Below are 18,655 nucleotides of genomic sequence, written 5' to 3' on the forward strand. Positions count from 1 at the left end.
AATTAAGTTGTATTTTGTTTTAATGTCAATTATATTCTGCTTATTTCTATTTTCAGCCCATCAATGTGTTGTGTGATTACAGCTGATGTCAGGGTATAATTATATACTTGTACTGACTGGCTATGAAATACAATTATCCCTATTTTTCCATGTAATTTGTTTTCGCACAAAAATAACCAGAGATTTTGCTTCCTTCAACTTCTTTGCCTCACTTTCTGCAAAAATTAAATAAATGTCGATGTTGCTGCTACAACTTCAATAATTGTTTGAATATTGCAAATTTGCTGCGATAATTTCAACAATTGTTGCATTAACTCAAGCAATTGGTGAAGTTGCTGCAACAACTCAAACAACTGCTGAAGGTGTTGCATCAACTATCATAATTGTTTGATTTTCTGCGTAATCTTTAATTTTTCAATGACTTGGAAAAAAATTCAACAGATACATGTAATGGCAATAGATTTTGATCATAGATGCAGACGAAATGCTTACAAATCACATAGTAAGTACTTGTTAGAGTGCTGAAAGTGAGGTAACAATCTCTTTGCTGATTTCAACATCTTTTACAAATTACAGCAAGGATGTAGTTATTCAGCACAAAGTTAACAAGAAATGTTTTGGAAGAATGATTTGTCAAGGAATTAGAGGACTTTACTGGAATATCTCTATGACTATCCACAGACTTTGTTTTGTATGTTAAACTTCTTATCTTAATTACTTCAGAAGTTAAATCATATCAAATATTCATAATAAACTAGGAACATTGCATCTGGAATATCTTTAGGCAGGTTGTTTATGTAAAGATAGAAACGCAACATGTCCTCATTCGAAAGAGTTGCCTGATCAACGACATCGTTACTGCCTGTCAGAACCCACAGATCCCCTGAATTCACTCTTTTGAGGTTTCCTCTGCAAAATGGGCAGGACTCTGACCTTAAGTTCCTGCAACAGATAACACAGATTAAGAAGATCACCGGAAAATTTATCCTTTTCGCAATATAAAGTAATAATGAGCATGAAGAACAAGAATATATATATATCGCTTACCAGTCACGATAGCAACTAATGCACATAGCATGACAGCAGTTTGGCAAAACTACTTTAGTGCACGGTTCTAAGCAGATCCCACATTCATTTTCTTTCTCTAGATCAGCATCAAAATGTTTATTCTCTTGTACTTTCTTCCCAACAATCATTTTTGAAACTTGAGGTTCGTCGTGACTATCCTGCTCTGATGAGCTATCATGTAGGTGCCGTAGAGATGGTAATAGAACAGCTGCAAATTGGTATATGTCAAAGAAATAAGTGTCCATAGTCCACACATATACGGTTATAGTTAGGGAAAAACTCTAGACTCAAATATGGAGAAACACAATAAACGAAAAATATCAAAAAGTTTGCCTAAAAATGGTGTGTACCATAGAATTCTCTAATGCTTGCTTTCCTAGCATCAGAAGGAATCTTCTTCTTCCCATTGGGGATAACCTAAAGAACATCACAAATCTAATTTCAACGTATCGAATATAACAATATCATCTTAAATTAGTACCATGAGAAGAAATTAACAGCCTGAAAATAGAGAAACAAACCTTGTATACAGTTATGTGGAAAAAATTGAAATAACTTGGAAGTAAGCATGTGCATGAGCAATCCATCCACTGGAGCAAGAACAGAAGTACCGGTGCCAAGTTACTGTACACCAATTTCATTTGTAGACAAGTACCATTCTTGAACCTCGGAATAGAAGCTGCCCTGAAACGCGTAATTTAGAGGGACAAAAGGTTAATATTTGTTGTTTAAGACTACAGTCGGAACAACGATTTGTCCAGTGACACCTTTAAGTAATTGGCTACACAAATCACAAGCAAATCCCCAGTGATTTAAACATGGAAAGTTTGGAGGAACCATAGAAAGGAAATTGAAGATTGCAGATATAAAAGACTTTCAAACTCACATACAGCTTACAAAAGTATTATTCTGAGACCTTTACAATAACAGAAGAAAACAAGTTCAAGATCAAATAGTTTCCTTTTTTTTTCTATAATCGTGGTGTCCAGACTAACTTGAGTGCAACTCCACCAATATCAAGGCTACCTCCTATCAACATAGGTACCAGATAGCCGTGTCCATTAGGACTTGGGCAAATGGAAAGTAATCAATTAATGTTTGCCTTCCCTATGATTTAAATTTGAGAACTCATGATTCTCAACGCACCTTATTGGTCACAATAATTTCCTGTTATTCAACAGCCTTTTCCTACTTTCACATGCTGTAAATGCAAAGGACATAGCATTTAGCAAGCTCTAGTCCCTCTCTATGGCAACCTCTTTACTTTTTCATGAAAAACAAACTGGGACAAAGGGTAAAAATTCAATTTAATAAAACAAAATAGTAGTAGTAATTACAGAGGCGAGAAAAAAAAGTACTAGTAAACATATGTTTTATCTTTGTAACTAACGTAAAAAAAAAAAAACCTTGTCCCAAACCAATTTAAAATTAAAAAAGAAGCTAGCGTTTGGTGATAGATTATGGAAATTATCACCAAATATCTGTCTAATCATAGATTTTGAATCACACTTGAGTTCTAAAAACTAATCCAGACCCATTTTCGTGAGAAATTTCACTTCTAATTGCAAAAGTAAAAAAAAAACATCCAGGTAAAATGCATGTCCAAACACAATATCAAAAACTAAAATTTTCAAATTTCAACTTCAAAATCTGCGTAAGAGGAGCCAATGTCATGACTTTACTTGGGGCCCAATCAGAAACTTAATTCATCAAACCGGAAGAAAATCAAAGAGTGGAAGATACAGGATGCAAGTAAGAGATGAGAACCTACAGCAAGTTGGCATACTGAATGTCAGCCTCAATTGCCTTTAAAGAATCTTCACATGAAGTAGATTTCACAACCTCATAGTAATTCGTCATCATTTATCCCAAAACTGCAATTCCCAAATGTACAATACTTTTTCTTGCTAAACACTCAATTTGGGTATATGTAATATAGGAGTAAAATGTTGAACACATACAAAGAAGAAGAAGTCAATGGAGTCTAGAAAGATTATTTATACAGAGTCCTAAAATCTCATTTTAAATAAAGGAACAACACAGAGGGAGAAATAATGAAGAGAGAGAGATTTGGTCTTTTTTATGGTTGGTTGCTTGCAGTTACAAGTTTTGATTTTTATTTCTGGCAAAATTTTGGCTGTTGAACAACTATGACAAAAAAGAAGTAATGGAAGTTCCAAAGCAAATTTGACTTTATTTTCTACAAATGGGAACTCAATTTTCAATTTATTACTCCTTGAAGTTTTACTGGTCTGTTGCTCTCTCCATTCAATATTAGTTGAATTATTTAATGAAAAATAATTGTTCTATATTAATTGTCTATCTTATTAAATTAAAAAGATATTAATTAAAAAAAATCTTTATCAACTATTCTCCTTGTCCAACAATGTTTGTCTGACTCTGCATACTTCTTAAGAAATTATAAATAGAAATGCAATTTTACTATATCACTCTTTGAATATAATAATTAATGATAAGATTAAATTATGAACTAAGTTAAAAGTTTAAAATTATCTATTGATTTCATAAAATGGATAAATATTGTTAAACATCCCAAAATAATATAGTTGATAACTATTAACTATTGTTGACGAAATGAGTATGAGATGAAGAAAGTATACTAAAAATGAAAAAAAAAAATCACATTTGTGGTTCTATTCATAGAAATAGTTATATTTATCTCTTACTGTATTATACTTTTTCAACTAATTTTCCTTTGTAATTCAAATTTAGATGTATATTTACTTTTGAATGGTCAATTCATATGTTTCCACTTTTATTCTGATTTGTGACCCTTACGCGATATATTTATATTCTAATTAAAATTAACTCTTAATATGATTTTTCTACCTAATCCAATATGTACATCCGAATTAACCAATCCAATAAACTCATTTCTAATGCTTGATGTGAGTTGGCTTGTTGGGTTAGTTGGGTCGAATATAGATATGTTGATGTCATATAGAAGAATTATATTAAGAAAATATATTTTAATTGAAAAACATATATTTATTTAGATGTCATATAGAATAATAAGAATGAGAGTAAAAAGTAACTTTAACTTTGCCAAAGTACAATAGAAAGTCATTAGAAGGAAACATAATAAACATATTATATGACAGTACTTGGGCAAGTTGAATGACCTTTTAATTATATAAAAATTGTTCATAACTTGTGATTTTAAAACAAAGTTAAATGATCTTTTACTTTAAAAAAAATGTGTCTTTTTGTGAATAATTAAAAAGGTAGAGTAATTTTTATGATAAAATAAAAAAATTCTAATCATTTATAAATATAAAATCAATCATAGTTTCCTTGTGTAATCAGATGCTATGTTAAGCAATCTTGTGATATTAAAATTCAAATATTAAATTTATAAGAGTTAATGGTCAAAAATATATTAGACTATCATGTTTTCGTTAGTTTTACATCTCAATCATTGATTGTTTCATTTCCTCATGAATTATCACTTCTTTATATCAAAATATATCTATACATTAAAATACATATTAACTATTAATTATTTCCCTTTTTTATTTGAACTATCACCGTCATGTACCTAATTATGAATTTCTCCCTCCAAAATTTCCTCTCTTTTTTCTCTTTGTACCTGATAGCTCTTTCTTCTTAAAAAACAAAATAACGTAACTCGAACTTATTTGAACATTTAATTAATATCTTCTGAAGAATAAAAAAGTAGTAGTATTTCCTTTTATACAAAGTTTGGTACCTACATGAAAGTTGTTCAACTAATTAACGATCTACTAATTATTTATGCTTTTTAATTGAAAAATTGAAAAGAAATTAAAAAGTCTGCCAATTCATTATGATAATTTTCAACGGTTGAGAAAAAGCTGTTAAATTATTTAAGAGCTATTAATTGGAAGCCGCCATTCAATTCAATGACTTTATTATTTTTTAATAACCGTACATAAAATACGGATAAAGAAATGTGAATTTCGAATCCCTCGTTAACACGAACATACAAGTACAGAACATTAGATTTACAATTACTCACTTCGGCAATATTTATTTATTCATGTTTAACTTGATACGTCTTCTAAAATAGAATAAATAAAATAATATTTTTAGTATATCATTCATAATTATTATTAATTAAATGTTAGGAAATGAATATCTTTAATTTTAATAATAAAGATAAAACAAGTATTAAATAATAAATTATCTCTTGATATTTCAAATTGAATATTTATTTTTAATTTAATGACAAATAAAAATGATAGATGAAAGTGCATTTATTATCATTTACACATAATCATATAGAGTAATAGAAAATTACGACTTTGATTTTGCAAGATATATCTCAATTATATCATATACTAACACCATAAAAAGAAAGTAAAAATAATTTCTTATTAATCAAAATACAACAAAAATAAAATATTTCATTCAAGATATGATAGTCAATGTTCCAATTACGTCGAAGAAATTTTATATATATATATATACATAATTATAGTTTGAATTAATTATCGCTCGCAAATTAATTTTAGTTGTAATTATGTGTGTGTCTCTCCTCTCTTCCTCTCTCCCGTCTCTCTCCTTGCTTATAAATATACAAATTATACATATACAATTATATGACAGATATACAAATGCGATCGTTTCTCTCCATTGCTTGCCTTCTCTCGCTCGCCTCTCTCTTCCTCTCCCAGTCTCGCTCGCCAGATATATATATATATATATATATATATATATAAATTGCATATATACAATTATCTGACTATATATATAGACTTTAACAAAATTTAAAATATCATACCAAATATTATTATATCGAACATATATATAGGATTAAAAATTTTAATCTCAATATAATAATTCAATATTTATGGCGGGAAGTCCAATCTATACGTAGTACAAGTGGTACAATTAATGGATGGAAAAAAACAAGTGAACCACCAACGCCTACTAGAATAGTAATCTCTACAAATTCAACCAAAGGGAAATGAAGGAAGCGTATGTATAACTCTAATTATATTTCTTCCTTGACAAATATAAAGTTTGAATTCACTTCAATACTTGGAGAATGTGGACTTCAACTCTATTTTTAATTATTTTATTGTATTATAGGGGAAGCATTTGACTGATTGACTTACTTAGTAGATTCACCAACCCAAACTGCCTCATTAAACTATCTCTTCAATTTTTAGTGATTGAAATTTTGTTTGAATATGTCGTTTGAATTTTTTAAAATTATGATTATTTTTTAAAAAAAAAAGTAGTCAATTCTTTAGGAAATTATGACTAGGTGGAAAATGTTAGCATTATGCGAGGTGTTGTTGTAAAGAATTATTCAGTTTGATTAATATATATATACAATTTTAGTTTTGAATTTTTATTTTGTTTTAAAGAATTTATATTCAACCTTGAAATAAATTAACTGTTTGTTTAAGGAATTTTGTCAAAATTCTATTTCAAAAAACGTTTGGACATAACGTATGAGGAATCTTGTCAAGGAATTTTGCCAAAATTCATTTAATTTTGATTGTTTTCACAATTTCACTTCAAATTACTTACAAAAATTTAAAAACAATTTTAGTTTGTATGTTCATCCATTACTCTATTTTTTAAATAGCATTTTAAACTTGTATATTCATTACTTCATTCGTTTCAAATACGCGATATATTTTTTTTCATTTTGTTTCCATTATTCACATATGGACTAGAGTAAGTGGTGTTTGGATTGACTTAGAGCCCGTTTGAATTAGCTTAAAAAAAGTAGTTTGTAAGTCAAAAAATAAAAAGTATGGAGAGACCTAATTTTATTTTTTACTTATTTAAGTTATTTTTAACTTTGTCAAACACTTTCTAACTTATTTTAAGTTATTTTTTACTTATTATTTTTATATTTATCAAACACTTTCAGAATAATGCAAACACCCTCTTAATTTTAATGGATTTTGGCTTTTGGCTTTTAAGCTATTTTTTAGCTTTGGAGGTGTTCGGGTAACTAAAAATGTGCTTAAAATCACTTTTTTAAGGCTGAAAAAAAAAATTAAAAAAGGAAAAATGTCTAAATATGTCATCGAACTTTTAGTAAATGGTCGGTCATCTATGTAATATGTTATTATGTGCATTCACAAATTTCACAGTCCAAGATGCAAAAATTTTCTGAAACCCATTTCTACAGCTTCACTAAATCGCTAATCAGTTCAAATTTCACAACATCAGTTCACAAATCAAAGTCGGCTTCATCAGAGAGAGTATCAGCGATAGTTAATGAGATTTTGCATCTAACGTTGCTGGAAGTATCCGATTTGGGGGAGGTTCTAAGGAAGAGAGTTGGGGATTGCCTGTAATGGCAATGATATGATGCTTGGGATGGGAGTTGCGGAAAAGACGGAAAAGAAGGCGTGAAGCTTCAAGGGGGATTTGATTTGGTGAGATGAAGATGAACAGTATGAAATATGGAGATGGTGAATAAATTAGGTTTAAAATGAAAATGAATATAAGTGGGTAAAATGATTAGTGGGTCGGGTTAAAATTGATCAATTTAAGTAAATCGGGTTATTTTTGTTGATTTGAGATTTTCCATCCAATTGAGGGGTACATGTGACAAGTTTGTAGACGGTAGGGATAAAAATAACATCATTTTAACAGCGAGGGCATAGTCAACCAATAAAAAAAAAATTAGGGGTATTTTTAACCCTTTTCCCTATATATAATAACGAACGTCTATTTAAGACTATCCCATTTCTCCATTGATTTATAATTTTAAATTATTATTTTGGTTGATATTTATTTCTTATATATAAAAAATGCAAAATGTAAATTCTATCTATATATAATAGACGGAAAAGAGCCTAAAATATCTTCAAACTATTGAAAATGGTACAAAACTATCGTTCATCTACCTATTAGCTCCCTAGAGACCCCTAACATCCACCTTTGGGTCCAATATTGACCATTTTTTTAACAGTCACTCATTTAAATAAGTTTTTTTTTAATTTTTTTCTTAAATAAGCGGTGATACTTTATTGGCCACATTTTAAATAATCTAAATTAATTTACAAACACAGTCATTTCTAATTAGACCCGCCCAAATCATATTCGCCCGACCCACATTAACTTAATCCAACTTATCCAATTCTCCAATTTTTTCCATTATCAAAAACTATGAAGAAACCTTATATAAATTAAAGACATAGTTCATCCATCTCCTCCTTTAATTTCTGACAATTTTTTTAATTTTTATTAGTTGTCATTTTCACTCGTCTTGGCTAATTTCATTTCTTGGTCTTCCGGCGAGTTTTACGGCAATCGGAGAACAACACATAAGTCTAACACCACCAACCTAGCTCCTGCAACTTCAACACCCGTCATTGATGAACTATTCCGGTAATTGGAGGAATACCCACCACAAGTCAACAAATCCAACTTAGGTTCTGAATACTCCAATGGTGGTGGTTTGAAAGGTATAGATGCCACTGTGGCAACATCGTTGGTGGCGGTGTTGACCATTTAATTTTTCTTAACTGCTACTGTTTCAGCTGATATATAAGTTATTGGAAAAAATGATATTCTTCACCTAATTGACAAACTATTCATAAAATTCTTGATGCTTAGAAATATGGGTTACAAAGCAAAAAAAAAGATAAAGAACAAAGATGGCTTCGATGGGGGTAATTTAATTGGGAAAAAGGACAAATATATCTCGAACTATCTAAATTGTATGCAGATACTCTCCGTCATACTTCTGGGACATTAGTGTTCTTGCCGTAAAAAAAACTAGAGCGTATATGCCCTTCACTCTAACGGAAGACTAAATAGGGACACGTAGCGCAATCTTCTCCATCGATCCAATGTCGAGTCGATGGATAAGATTATGACACGTGTATATCTGTTAGTATAAAGGGTAAATATGCTCTAGTTTTTGGACAGCAGGGGCACCAATGTCCCTAAAGTATGACGGAGGGTATTTGCATACCATTTACGATACTTCGAGAATATATTTGTCCTTTTCCCCTAATTTAATGTGAGTCGGGTGGATATGATTTGGGCGGGTCTAATTAGGAATGGATGAGTTTGTAAATTAATTTACATTATTTAAAATGTGATCAATAGAATGTCGCCATGTATTTAAGGGATTAATTAAATTCATTTAAATGAGTAGTCGTTAAAAAAAGGGTCAATATTGAACCCAAATATGGATTTTCAGGGTATTTGAGAGCTAAAAGGTGAATAAAGGGTAGTTTTGTACTATTTCTAATAGTTCGACGATATTTTAGGTCCTTTTTCTGTATAATAGATACTGATTTAAATTAATTTTTATTTAAAAGTTATAAATTTTAATTTAATATAATTACAAATACATAATTTTAGTTAATATAAATTTTATTTTTTTGTGATGCTGACACATAAGAGGTTCGCCTCTGCTATTATCTATGTAGAGAAATTTAAATTACTTAATTGCTTAATTCTATTTAATACAACTTACTTTTAATTGTTAGTTATTTGTTAAATACTTTATTCTATTTATAGCTATTCATATTTATTTAATTTTAATGTGTTATTTAGATAATTGATTATTTTAATGGCAATAATAAATATGAGCTCACTAAACATTTTTTGGAAAATTAAGAAATAACAATTGTAATTTCTGCCTAACTAATACTTGCATCACTAATACGATTATACCTACATAACTAATATATGTACAACTAATCCATACATAACTCTATCCAACAACCTAACCCCTAATAAAATTGATGATAAACACTTGCAAGTAAAATTGATGCACGTCTGTTGAGTGTGCGTGAGGTTATTGTAATCAGGATTTTTCATGGTTATGATTAAAAAATCAAATCGAACCGCAATTCGAACCAAATTGATTAAAAAATTAATATTTGATTGAGTTTAGTTTTAAATTTTGAAAGTCGATACTCTTTGATTTGATTTTGAGTTATTTACTAAAGAAAAACTTATAAAATAGTCGAATTGAACCGATAAATTAATATATATATATATTGTATTAAATTTTAATTAACTTTACCACTTTCTCAAGCGCAACCGTTAAATTTTAGCCCAATTATTACAACTCTAAATCCAAATCCATCAAAATCCATTGCTTTAGTTTTTACCTATCCTATCTCACATAAGATAATCACAATTACTCTTAATTGAATTACTTTGTTCGTACTATAATAATTCTTGTACTGCTTAATTGAATCCACAATAACTTTCATATGAATTGTTTGAGTCTATCGAGATACGTTATGTCCTAAAAAATAGATTAAAAAAATCAAAAAAATTGAACCAAATCTACAATATTCAAACCAATAATTATTTTTTTCATTTAATTTATTTTGATTTTAAAATATTTAAAATCAACTAAATTAATTTGATATTTGATTTTAACTAATAACCGAACCAAAACTCCTAATTATTGAGATTCACTAATGATATACCGAGTGCGTCTGTATATGGACAAATAAAAAGAAAAAAAACTGTTTTCTTGGACACTGCAACGGACAAAGCTCTGCTGCTTGAATCAATAGTGAATAAATTATTGCCAGCTGAAGAGTTTTGCTTGCTCTCACCTTGCTGTTTCCTCTGTTTTCAGACGGTTCTATTTCCTCTCCAGGTGTGTATCCGTCTGGAAGAGTTTTTTTGGTTTTCTTCTGTGTTTTTTTCTTTGATTTTTAGCTGCTGTGAATCGGTAAATAGCCATAATTTTCGAATGGGGCTATGTAGAAACATGCTAATAGCTAATTTGGGTGATGGGCTAACTTAGCTTTAAAAAATGGCAGCATTTAATTTTTTCTCCTTAGCATGACTTGACCACAGAACATGCATGTAGCCGATTTCAGTAAAAAGTTACCCTAGAAATTGAAGGGTCATCATTATGTTACCTAAACGTTGTGGAGATTTAATTAATTATTGTTACTCATCAATCAACATTCAAGCTATTAACTGCGTCGAATTTCGATTTCCCCCCCTTTGTTAGCTGCTTCTGCCTCTACAGATTCTACTTGTGGTTGTGTAGCAGCGTGCATAACGTTCTATTTGTGTTACATAACCAGGATATTACTCGTTCTGTCTCTAATTACTTGTCCATTTTTGACTTGACATATCTATTAAAAAAAATTAATAATTGACATCGTGAGTATCATTTTACCCTTATTAATTGATAGAATTTCAAAATCAATAACATTAACTCTTTAAATAAATTGAGTTTATAATAGGTAAAAAATATTGTCTTTTCTAGATTTGTCATAAAAAGTCAAAATTGAACAAGTAAAAAGGGACAGAAAGAGCATTAAGAGCTGCATCTTTTTGGAGTGTTATTTATTAAGGGTATTTAGTAAAAATACTCTTCTTTTCTAGGAATGAGTACTTCCTTTAAATTTTTTAAACTTGAACTTCAAGTTGATATTTTGATATACTTTGTAGGATTTAGAAGTTGTTGGGGAAGCATACTCTGTATAGGGAGGAGATGGAATGCGAGAACGAAGCATGTGGTGGGTGCAAGAAGGACTGCATGTTGATTCATGGAAAGGAGGTTCTTTCTTTCTTTAAAGTAATGATTGACAAACGTTTCTTACAAGTTCTGGTAAGTTTTGATTCCTTGTGTACGCTTGTTTTATCGACTTAGTTTAAATTATTTGTTTTATAAATGTATAGTTGGTTTTGACTTGTGATCACCATATTTGCAATTAGTTATTCTTGTATAATTTTATAGTTGTTGGTGAAAACCTTTCTGCTTAAACTGAGTGCAATACTATCTGTTTAATACAGGTTGGTCAATTTTTGCAGCTGTTCAAGTTTTAGAATTCATGAGTCATGACAATTCTGATGCAGATAACAAACAATTTTTCATGCTTTATTGTCAATAGAAAATATCTTGCATAAATGCATTTGTTACTCTTAACCTTCCCTTTGGCATTAATTGTGTTATAAATAATTGTGCCATCCAGAACTCACAAGACTTCCAAGGATTTGATTGTAAACCTGTTTCATTACTTTGCATCCGAGTTGTGTATCGATATGTAGTATTTCTTAGTTTTAATTTCTGCGCATTTTCTTTCCAGTTTTTTCCCCCAAAGTTTGCTCGATCAGTTTCACACCTGACTGATCAGGAAACTTATCTGGAGGACTCAAGTGGACAGAGATGGAGGGTAACAGTGTGTAACCATAAGGGTTCACTTTCTATCCGTCAGGGGTGGCCTAAATTTTCATCAGACCATGGTTTGGATGTGGGCGACTTCTTGGTTTTCCACTATGTTCCGGGTCAGCACTTCATTGTAAAAATATTTGGAACAAGTGGTTGTGAAAAGAAGTCCTGCAGTGATATTGGCAACGGAAGAAAAAGAGCAAGGACTTACCCTGAAGCAACTACCCCAGATGAGCTGTTTCAAACAACTGATATAAATTCAGTTAAGAAAAAGAGTAAAACATCCGCTGAATCAGAGTCTGAAAAGGTAACATACAAGACAAATACTGCCAACTTTAGAACATCTACTGAATCAGAGTCTGAAAAGGTCACATACAAGACAAATACTGCCAACTTTAAAACATCTGCTGAATCAGAGTCTGAAAAGGTCACATACAAGCCAAATACAGCCAACTTTGCAACAAACATTGATTCTGACATTGGGAAGGGACAATCAGTACATTCAGCTATAGATGTGGATGAATCATGTTGTATGATTGATAGAAATGCTCAGTATGATCAAGAAGATGACAGGTTGTGCTTGCATCTGTCAAGTTTTGAAATGCCAGCAAGCAAACCTCTTACAGAAGGAACTAGAAGTCCTTTTAAAGGTGACATTGGAAAGGATAATCAGGTTGAAGCCAATTTTAGATCACAAACAGAACCAAATTTAAATGTTGAGATCGACAACTTGAATTCAAAAGCACCGTCGTCAAAGCTTGAGGCTGGAATCAGGGCAACCAATATGGTTAGTAGTCCAGCAAAGGATATTCCACTGCGGGATCCAAAATATAAGAAATCCAATGAAGCATCTCAGTTTGGTAAGTTTTTTGTTCACAACAAATTGTTAGGATTGTTTGTTTTTGTTGTATTGTTTTGAATATGGATATCACGCTATATACTTGAGGCAGTGAGGGCTCAGCTGTAGATTGGTTTTGCTGACACTATGTTGAGCTTGACCTTAGTCTTGAGCTGTCCCAAATTGTCGGAGTCCCACATCGTTTGTGGGATGGGTACATGGACTCCTTATATGGTCTTGGGCAATCCTCTTCTCATGAGCTATCGTTTGGGTTGAGGTAGGTCCAAGGTCACTTTCTTTTTACAAAAATGCAGTCTCAGGTTGCAGTTAGATTCCATAAAGCTCAACTTTGTAGGCTCGTGAGCACAGGGAAGCCTTTTGTTCATTTTGCTGATTAATTGCATACCTAAATTCTGTTCTTCAATCATCATCTTCAAAAACTAATTTTCTCTCTTCTCCCAGTCCATATCAGTATAACCCTTCTTTGGTTTTCATCTTTTTGTCCTATCCATCTAATTTCTCATGTATTTTCACAGTTTCTACGATTTTTCCAATCTCCCTTGGGTGAAAATGTCATTTCTACCTTCCATATTTGACTCAAAGATTTGGCTTCAGCAATATGTTCAGCAGTATCTATTTCATAATTAATTGCTTCCCTCAGAGCAAGTGGGATTTTTGTATTTCTATTTATTGTTGGAGTTATAAATTTGTTTTCTTGATCACCTCGTGAATGATTAAATCCTTAATGGTGATGTCACAACAATCTGGAATTCCTCAAGAAACTTGCCTCAACTTATATGCTGAGCTCTCTTATATATTAACATCCCATTTCATTGAAAGTTTTCTGTTTACTTGGTAACAGAATCTTCAGGATCTTGGTTGAGACTTAAGTAGCTTCCACTATCAGCGTCTCACACTGTCGATTTTGCCAACATTTACCTTTTGAGTTTTACTATTTTTACCTCTTTTTGGTGACATGCCCTGTTGCACAACTCCTTTTTCCAATGACTGTCTCAGTAGCATCAGTTCATTTTTGGCGATCGTTCCAGAGGTACTGTGTTTCATCTATGTATTTGTCCTAACAACGCCTAACTTCTTTTTGGTCCATTCCGGTCGGCTCTACCTCTATTCGGCCTATTCTTATAGCAACTTTTCCAGTCATTAGTCCAACAACTTTTTCAGTTACTCTTCAACTATCAGTTCAATCTAAGTCCATGATGTTCCAAAGATTTTCACTCTTTTTGGTGTAACAAGCCCTTGTCATTTTAAAGCTGTGAATTCACTGATGATTTTCACGAGGAAAGACTTCACCTCCCTTTTCTTTCTGATGATTTTGTTCGCTATTCAAATGGCGTTTGAGTATATCTTGTTTTCAAACTAACAAATAATACAACCAACTTGGAGTATGAGTGGTCGTGTTGAAAGTTAAAAGAATCATAACAGTATTGTGTAGAATATTCTTAATCATTATGTCCTAAGATATAAATCTCAAGAATTAAGGAACTTCTCTTATTTCGTCTGATTCAAATTATGATTGAAATTCGTTCGAGTACTGGACTACTTGTTCATTTTGGAAATATGAAGATCAATTATTCCATTTGAAATTTTAGGATTCACTACTTGAGAGTTTCCAATATATGAGCTAACTTGTGATCCTACTTTATTGGTTGTACTGATCATGTCCTCTGTATTAGGACATTGGCCTTTGGATGGCCCCTACTCCTTCCATCCCAAAAGACGAGCCTTTCCTATCACATGTTCCCCTTACAATCCCCCGAGGCAATACCACTCTCCATCACCAGCTTATTTCCTTCTTCTTTCAGCCCTTCGTGAACATCTTGTTCTTTCTAAAATAGAAGCAAAACCGTTACCCATATTGAATCCAATCACATATCCAAAGTAGGAATTAAGAATTTTTGACATGAAATTGTTGGTTTTAATTTAGGTCTAATCAGATTTTGAGCTTCACTTGATTGGCTAGTATACATGATCCTTATCTTGTGACTTTAAAGGATTTTACATTGGTAAATCTTTTTGCCACATGAAGCTAGGGAAGCAAGACTAGTGAAGAAAGAATTCGAGGAGATAACAACAGAAGCATTTTCTCCTGCTAGAGCAATACATGGTAAGCTTTTTATTTCATTCTTATATATCTTCTCAACTTATTTAATCCGGTTTCCTTTTTCGTAACTTCCCATGGCATGTTGGTGTTTTGCTTTGAAATGCCTTTAAGCATCTTCTTGCTGTTTGTTATGTACATGATTCAGGAGGAGAGTATGCAAATGGTAATGAAAAAGTCATCAAAAGTGAGCCTGCTGATTCAGAAGACGCACCATCCCTTAATGCAGTAAACTATTCATGTTTGGTGGAGATCGATGGCCGAGATTTTCTGGTAACACCTAGTTAAAATATCATTCGCTCCGTCATTTTGTTGGTGGATTGCAATCTTCTACTATTTGATGTGGTCTTGATAAGAATCGGGTTATTTGAATGAAAAACAAGAAAATAATGCCAAAACGAAAAATACAAATGAAAGTGATCTAGACCCCCCTAATTGAACAGTTAAAGACAATAATTTATATAAAATTAATTACCTTCTTCAATTAATTGAGTAAGAACCATAAAAATCAAGCAAAGAACATATTTTTACCCCTTAAAAGAATCGTTTTTATAAGATAAATACCAAGTAGTGTACATGATAAAAAAAATTCCAGCTAGTGTACTGTAAACTGTAAATAAAAAATCTCTCAATAATATCCATAACAATGTTGTGTCCGAAAAACTTAAAGAACTCTATGTAAGGGCAAATCGTGCACCCCTCTCTAGACATCAGGAGATTTGAATTCTAATTTTATGGAAATAATAAGTAGTAAAATCTAACTAGAAAACTTAAAACTAGGTAAAGTTAAACTAGGAAAACATGTAAAATCAATGTCACACTTCACAAAACTACCTAACAAAATAAGGAAGTGGCAATTCTTGGACCAAACAAATGCAAGCCAAATTTCAGCTCTTTTGAGCATAATTTCCAGACCCTTTGGACGTGTAATTCAAGCCAACTTGGGCTTGCTTTTCAGTTCTTTTTGTGCTCCATATGGGCCCCAATCTTTATCCTCTCGAGCTTGAACTTGGACCATGAAATATTGTGCTTAGCCTACTCTAAGTCACAATTCTTGGGCTCTTTTTCCACGATGAGCATCTTCTTGATTTTCCATGGAAGGCCAGCAACATTGTCTCGCATGTCGCCATCTTCTTAGCTTCCTGAACTTCATTAAGTCCTAATAGAGGTATGCCACCATGGATGCTATCAGTTCTCTATGAATATTTATCCATACTGTCTTGCACACTGCTCGAGTTGATATGTGTCGTGAGTTTACCGCTGAAGACGCATTCATTTTAAGTTTTTAACATTCTTTTCATCAAACTTTTGCATGAAGATGTTAAGAGGGAATAATGTCTTTTCCAGGACACCTTTAAGCTTGACACTATAAACTGTTTTTTTTGAAAATTCTGAACATTGAAGTAAAGTGATGATTACTTTGTAACTCAGATGTTGAAATGAAAAAATACATGTACACCGGATTTGGTAAAACTTTTGTCTTTCTTGCCACTGTAATTTGTTTAAAATAGGCATCTTGAAATTACACACACTGGACACACAATAACTTATTATTCATACTTTGATCAACTATAATTATGTTTCAAGTTTAGCGCCTGTGAAGCAGGACATGCCAATGATGACACTGTTTCTTTAAATCTAAAGTTAATGAATATGTTTTCTTATTGTGGATGTCCTTGAATAATTGTGAGGTATGATTTTCTCGAAATAGAGGAATCAATTGGTTAGTAAGACCTCTCTTTGTTATACTTCTTTTCTTCAAAGCAACTGGCTGATTTCCATCAACTCTTGTGTACGCAAACATTCTGTTAGGTGGAAAATAAGATATTTTGATTCTTTGGTTTATATTCTAAAGAGGAAGATGTCATATAGGAAAAGGAGCACTAGTTTTTTTGTGAAGCAAGACCTGCCATTTACATTGTTTATCGAGAGTTCTGGTCCTTTCATCATCTGGATACATGTTAAGCAGCACTTACATTACATTGCTGGTACTGGATTCCATTTTTTTAATCACCTGACCACCCTGGACATTCTTTTCTCGTGTGATTTCAGGCATGTTGATTTGAGAATCTAGTCTGCTCTATGTTGCAATTAATTGCTTGTACTCGACTGAAATTCTCTTTGTTCCCAGTTTGTATATCCCTTTTTTCTCTTGTTGAATCTAGACCTCCTTTATATCTGTGCAGGAATTACCAGAATCCTGGCGAAAATATTTACTGCAAAAGGCAAAGCTAGGAAGGATGATTATTTATCTCCGAGGACCAGATAAAAGAATCTGGCCTACCCTTTATTATAGCAGATCAGGTTTTAATGTTTTGACATGTGGTTGGAAACAAGTTGCTGCAACTTATGGCCTGAATCCAGGAGATGAATGCCTTTTTCAACTTGTAAATCAGCGGGGATGCATATTTGATGTACGCAAAATCTGAAAGTCGAAAAGTAAGATGCCAAAGAACTACTTGGAGCTGTTTACTTTATATGGAGTTACAAGAGGAATGACAAAGGAGCTATGCCAGTTTCTCATAAATTGTTTTTGAACTACATTTAGTTGTTGCCTGGCTGGGTCATATATGATGGCACTAACTCATGGAATACTTTTTTTAAAATCAATTTCATTTGTATATATATATGTTTGTTTTTGTAATGGAATATGAAATCTTAGAGCACATGTTTCATTTTGTTTGGCATATTACTGAGTTTGATTAATGTATATTGTTTTTTTGATAAAAAACTAATAATTTTATTTAATTATTTTAAAGAATTTAGAAAAAACACATAAGTTTCCTCCTGAACAATCATCGAAATATCAAGGACATATGTTATTCCATTGACGTGATAGAGAAAGTATATTTCATCCTCTTTGAGAGGGTCAAGAGCCAAAAATGAAACTCCCTTTTTATTAATCAATATTTGTTTATTTTTTTTCTTTTTAGATGGCTTAATATAACTTCATAATAAATCTGTAGATTTGTTAACCATGTCTAAGATCTTTTTAAATTTATGTAAGATAAAAAAATAAAATAGGTGTACAATGAATACACATTTACTATGAAAAATATAGCTCTTCGTTGAGGTTACCTAACCAAACTCTTTGGATTGTTCAAAAAATCTTAAAATCTAAAAAATATTTCTAATATGCTAAATGTTTGAAAATCAACGTGTTGTGCTATTGTCAATTTTCTATCAAACTATTTACTTAATGCTTAGAAGAAACTTATCAAGAGTCACTCTGAAGAGACTTGTGTGTAATAACAAGGGACACTTAAGTAAATATTTATTCTTAACTAAGTTATGAATGAAATATCATTGACTTCGAATAGAATAACCCGTTGGAGACATATTGATAACATTTAATGTTTATTATGTGAAGTCCAATGAAAGTTTAGTTATATGTCTTCATATGCATCTTTTCCATGTAAGTTTGGAGAATTGTGTCTACTAACAAGATATCACCTTTAGAATATGAAACGACAAAAAATGTTGTAGTAGATAT

At 31.6% G+C, this 18,655-nt stretch overlaps 2 protein-coding genes across 3 annotated transcripts; one reads left to right on the top strand and one right to left on the bottom strand.

Annotated features, from left to right (window-relative positions):
* Positions 1 to 528: 528 nt before the first annotated feature.
* LOC102579322 (RING-H2 finger protein ATL47-like) lies at positions 529 to 3,156 on the bottom strand. The gene is made up of 5 exons (XM_006351395.2): positions 2,840 to 3,156; positions 1,590 to 1,752; positions 1,419 to 1,485; positions 1,048 to 1,276; positions 529 to 942 (listed from the first exon to the last, which is right to left on the bottom strand). Exons 1-5 carry the CDS (start codon positions 2,929 to 2,931, stop codon positions 732 to 734), a joined length of 762 nt encoding a protein of 253 aa, XP_006351457.1. The 5' UTR covers positions 2,932 to 3,156; the 3' UTR covers positions 529 to 731.
* Positions 3,157 to 10,537: 7,381 nt separating this feature from the next.
* Positions 10,538 to 17,868, top strand: LOC102580520 (B3 domain-containing protein Os01g0905400-like). 2 transcript variants are annotated; one of them, XM_006351397.2, is made up of 6 exons: positions 10,538 to 10,675; positions 11,485 to 11,644; positions 12,123 to 13,065; positions 15,091 to 15,168; positions 15,311 to 15,435; positions 17,349 to 17,868. In XM_006351397.2, the coding sequence occupies exons 2-6, from the start codon at positions 11,528 to 11,530 to the stop codon at positions 17,589 to 17,591; spliced, it is 1,506 nt and encodes a 501-aa protein (XP_006351459.1). In that variant the 5' UTR covers positions 10,538 to 10,675; positions 11,485 to 11,527; the 3' UTR covers positions 17,592 to 17,868. The 2 variants fall into 2 exon arrangements, with proteins under 2 accessions (XP_006351459.1, XP_006351460.1); XM_006351398.2 differs by lacking the exon at positions 15,091 to 15,168.
* Positions 17,869 to 18,655: the final 787 nt, after the last annotated feature.

The sequence above is a fragment of the Solanum tuberosum genome, unplaced genomic scaffold (assembly GCF_000226075.1).
Source record: "Solanum tuberosum cultivar DM 1-3 516 R44 unplaced genomic scaffold, SolTub_3.0 scf00127, whole genome shotgun sequence".
Lineage (NCBI taxonomy): Eukaryota > Viridiplantae > Streptophyta > Magnoliopsida > Solanales > Solanaceae > Solanum > Solanum tuberosum.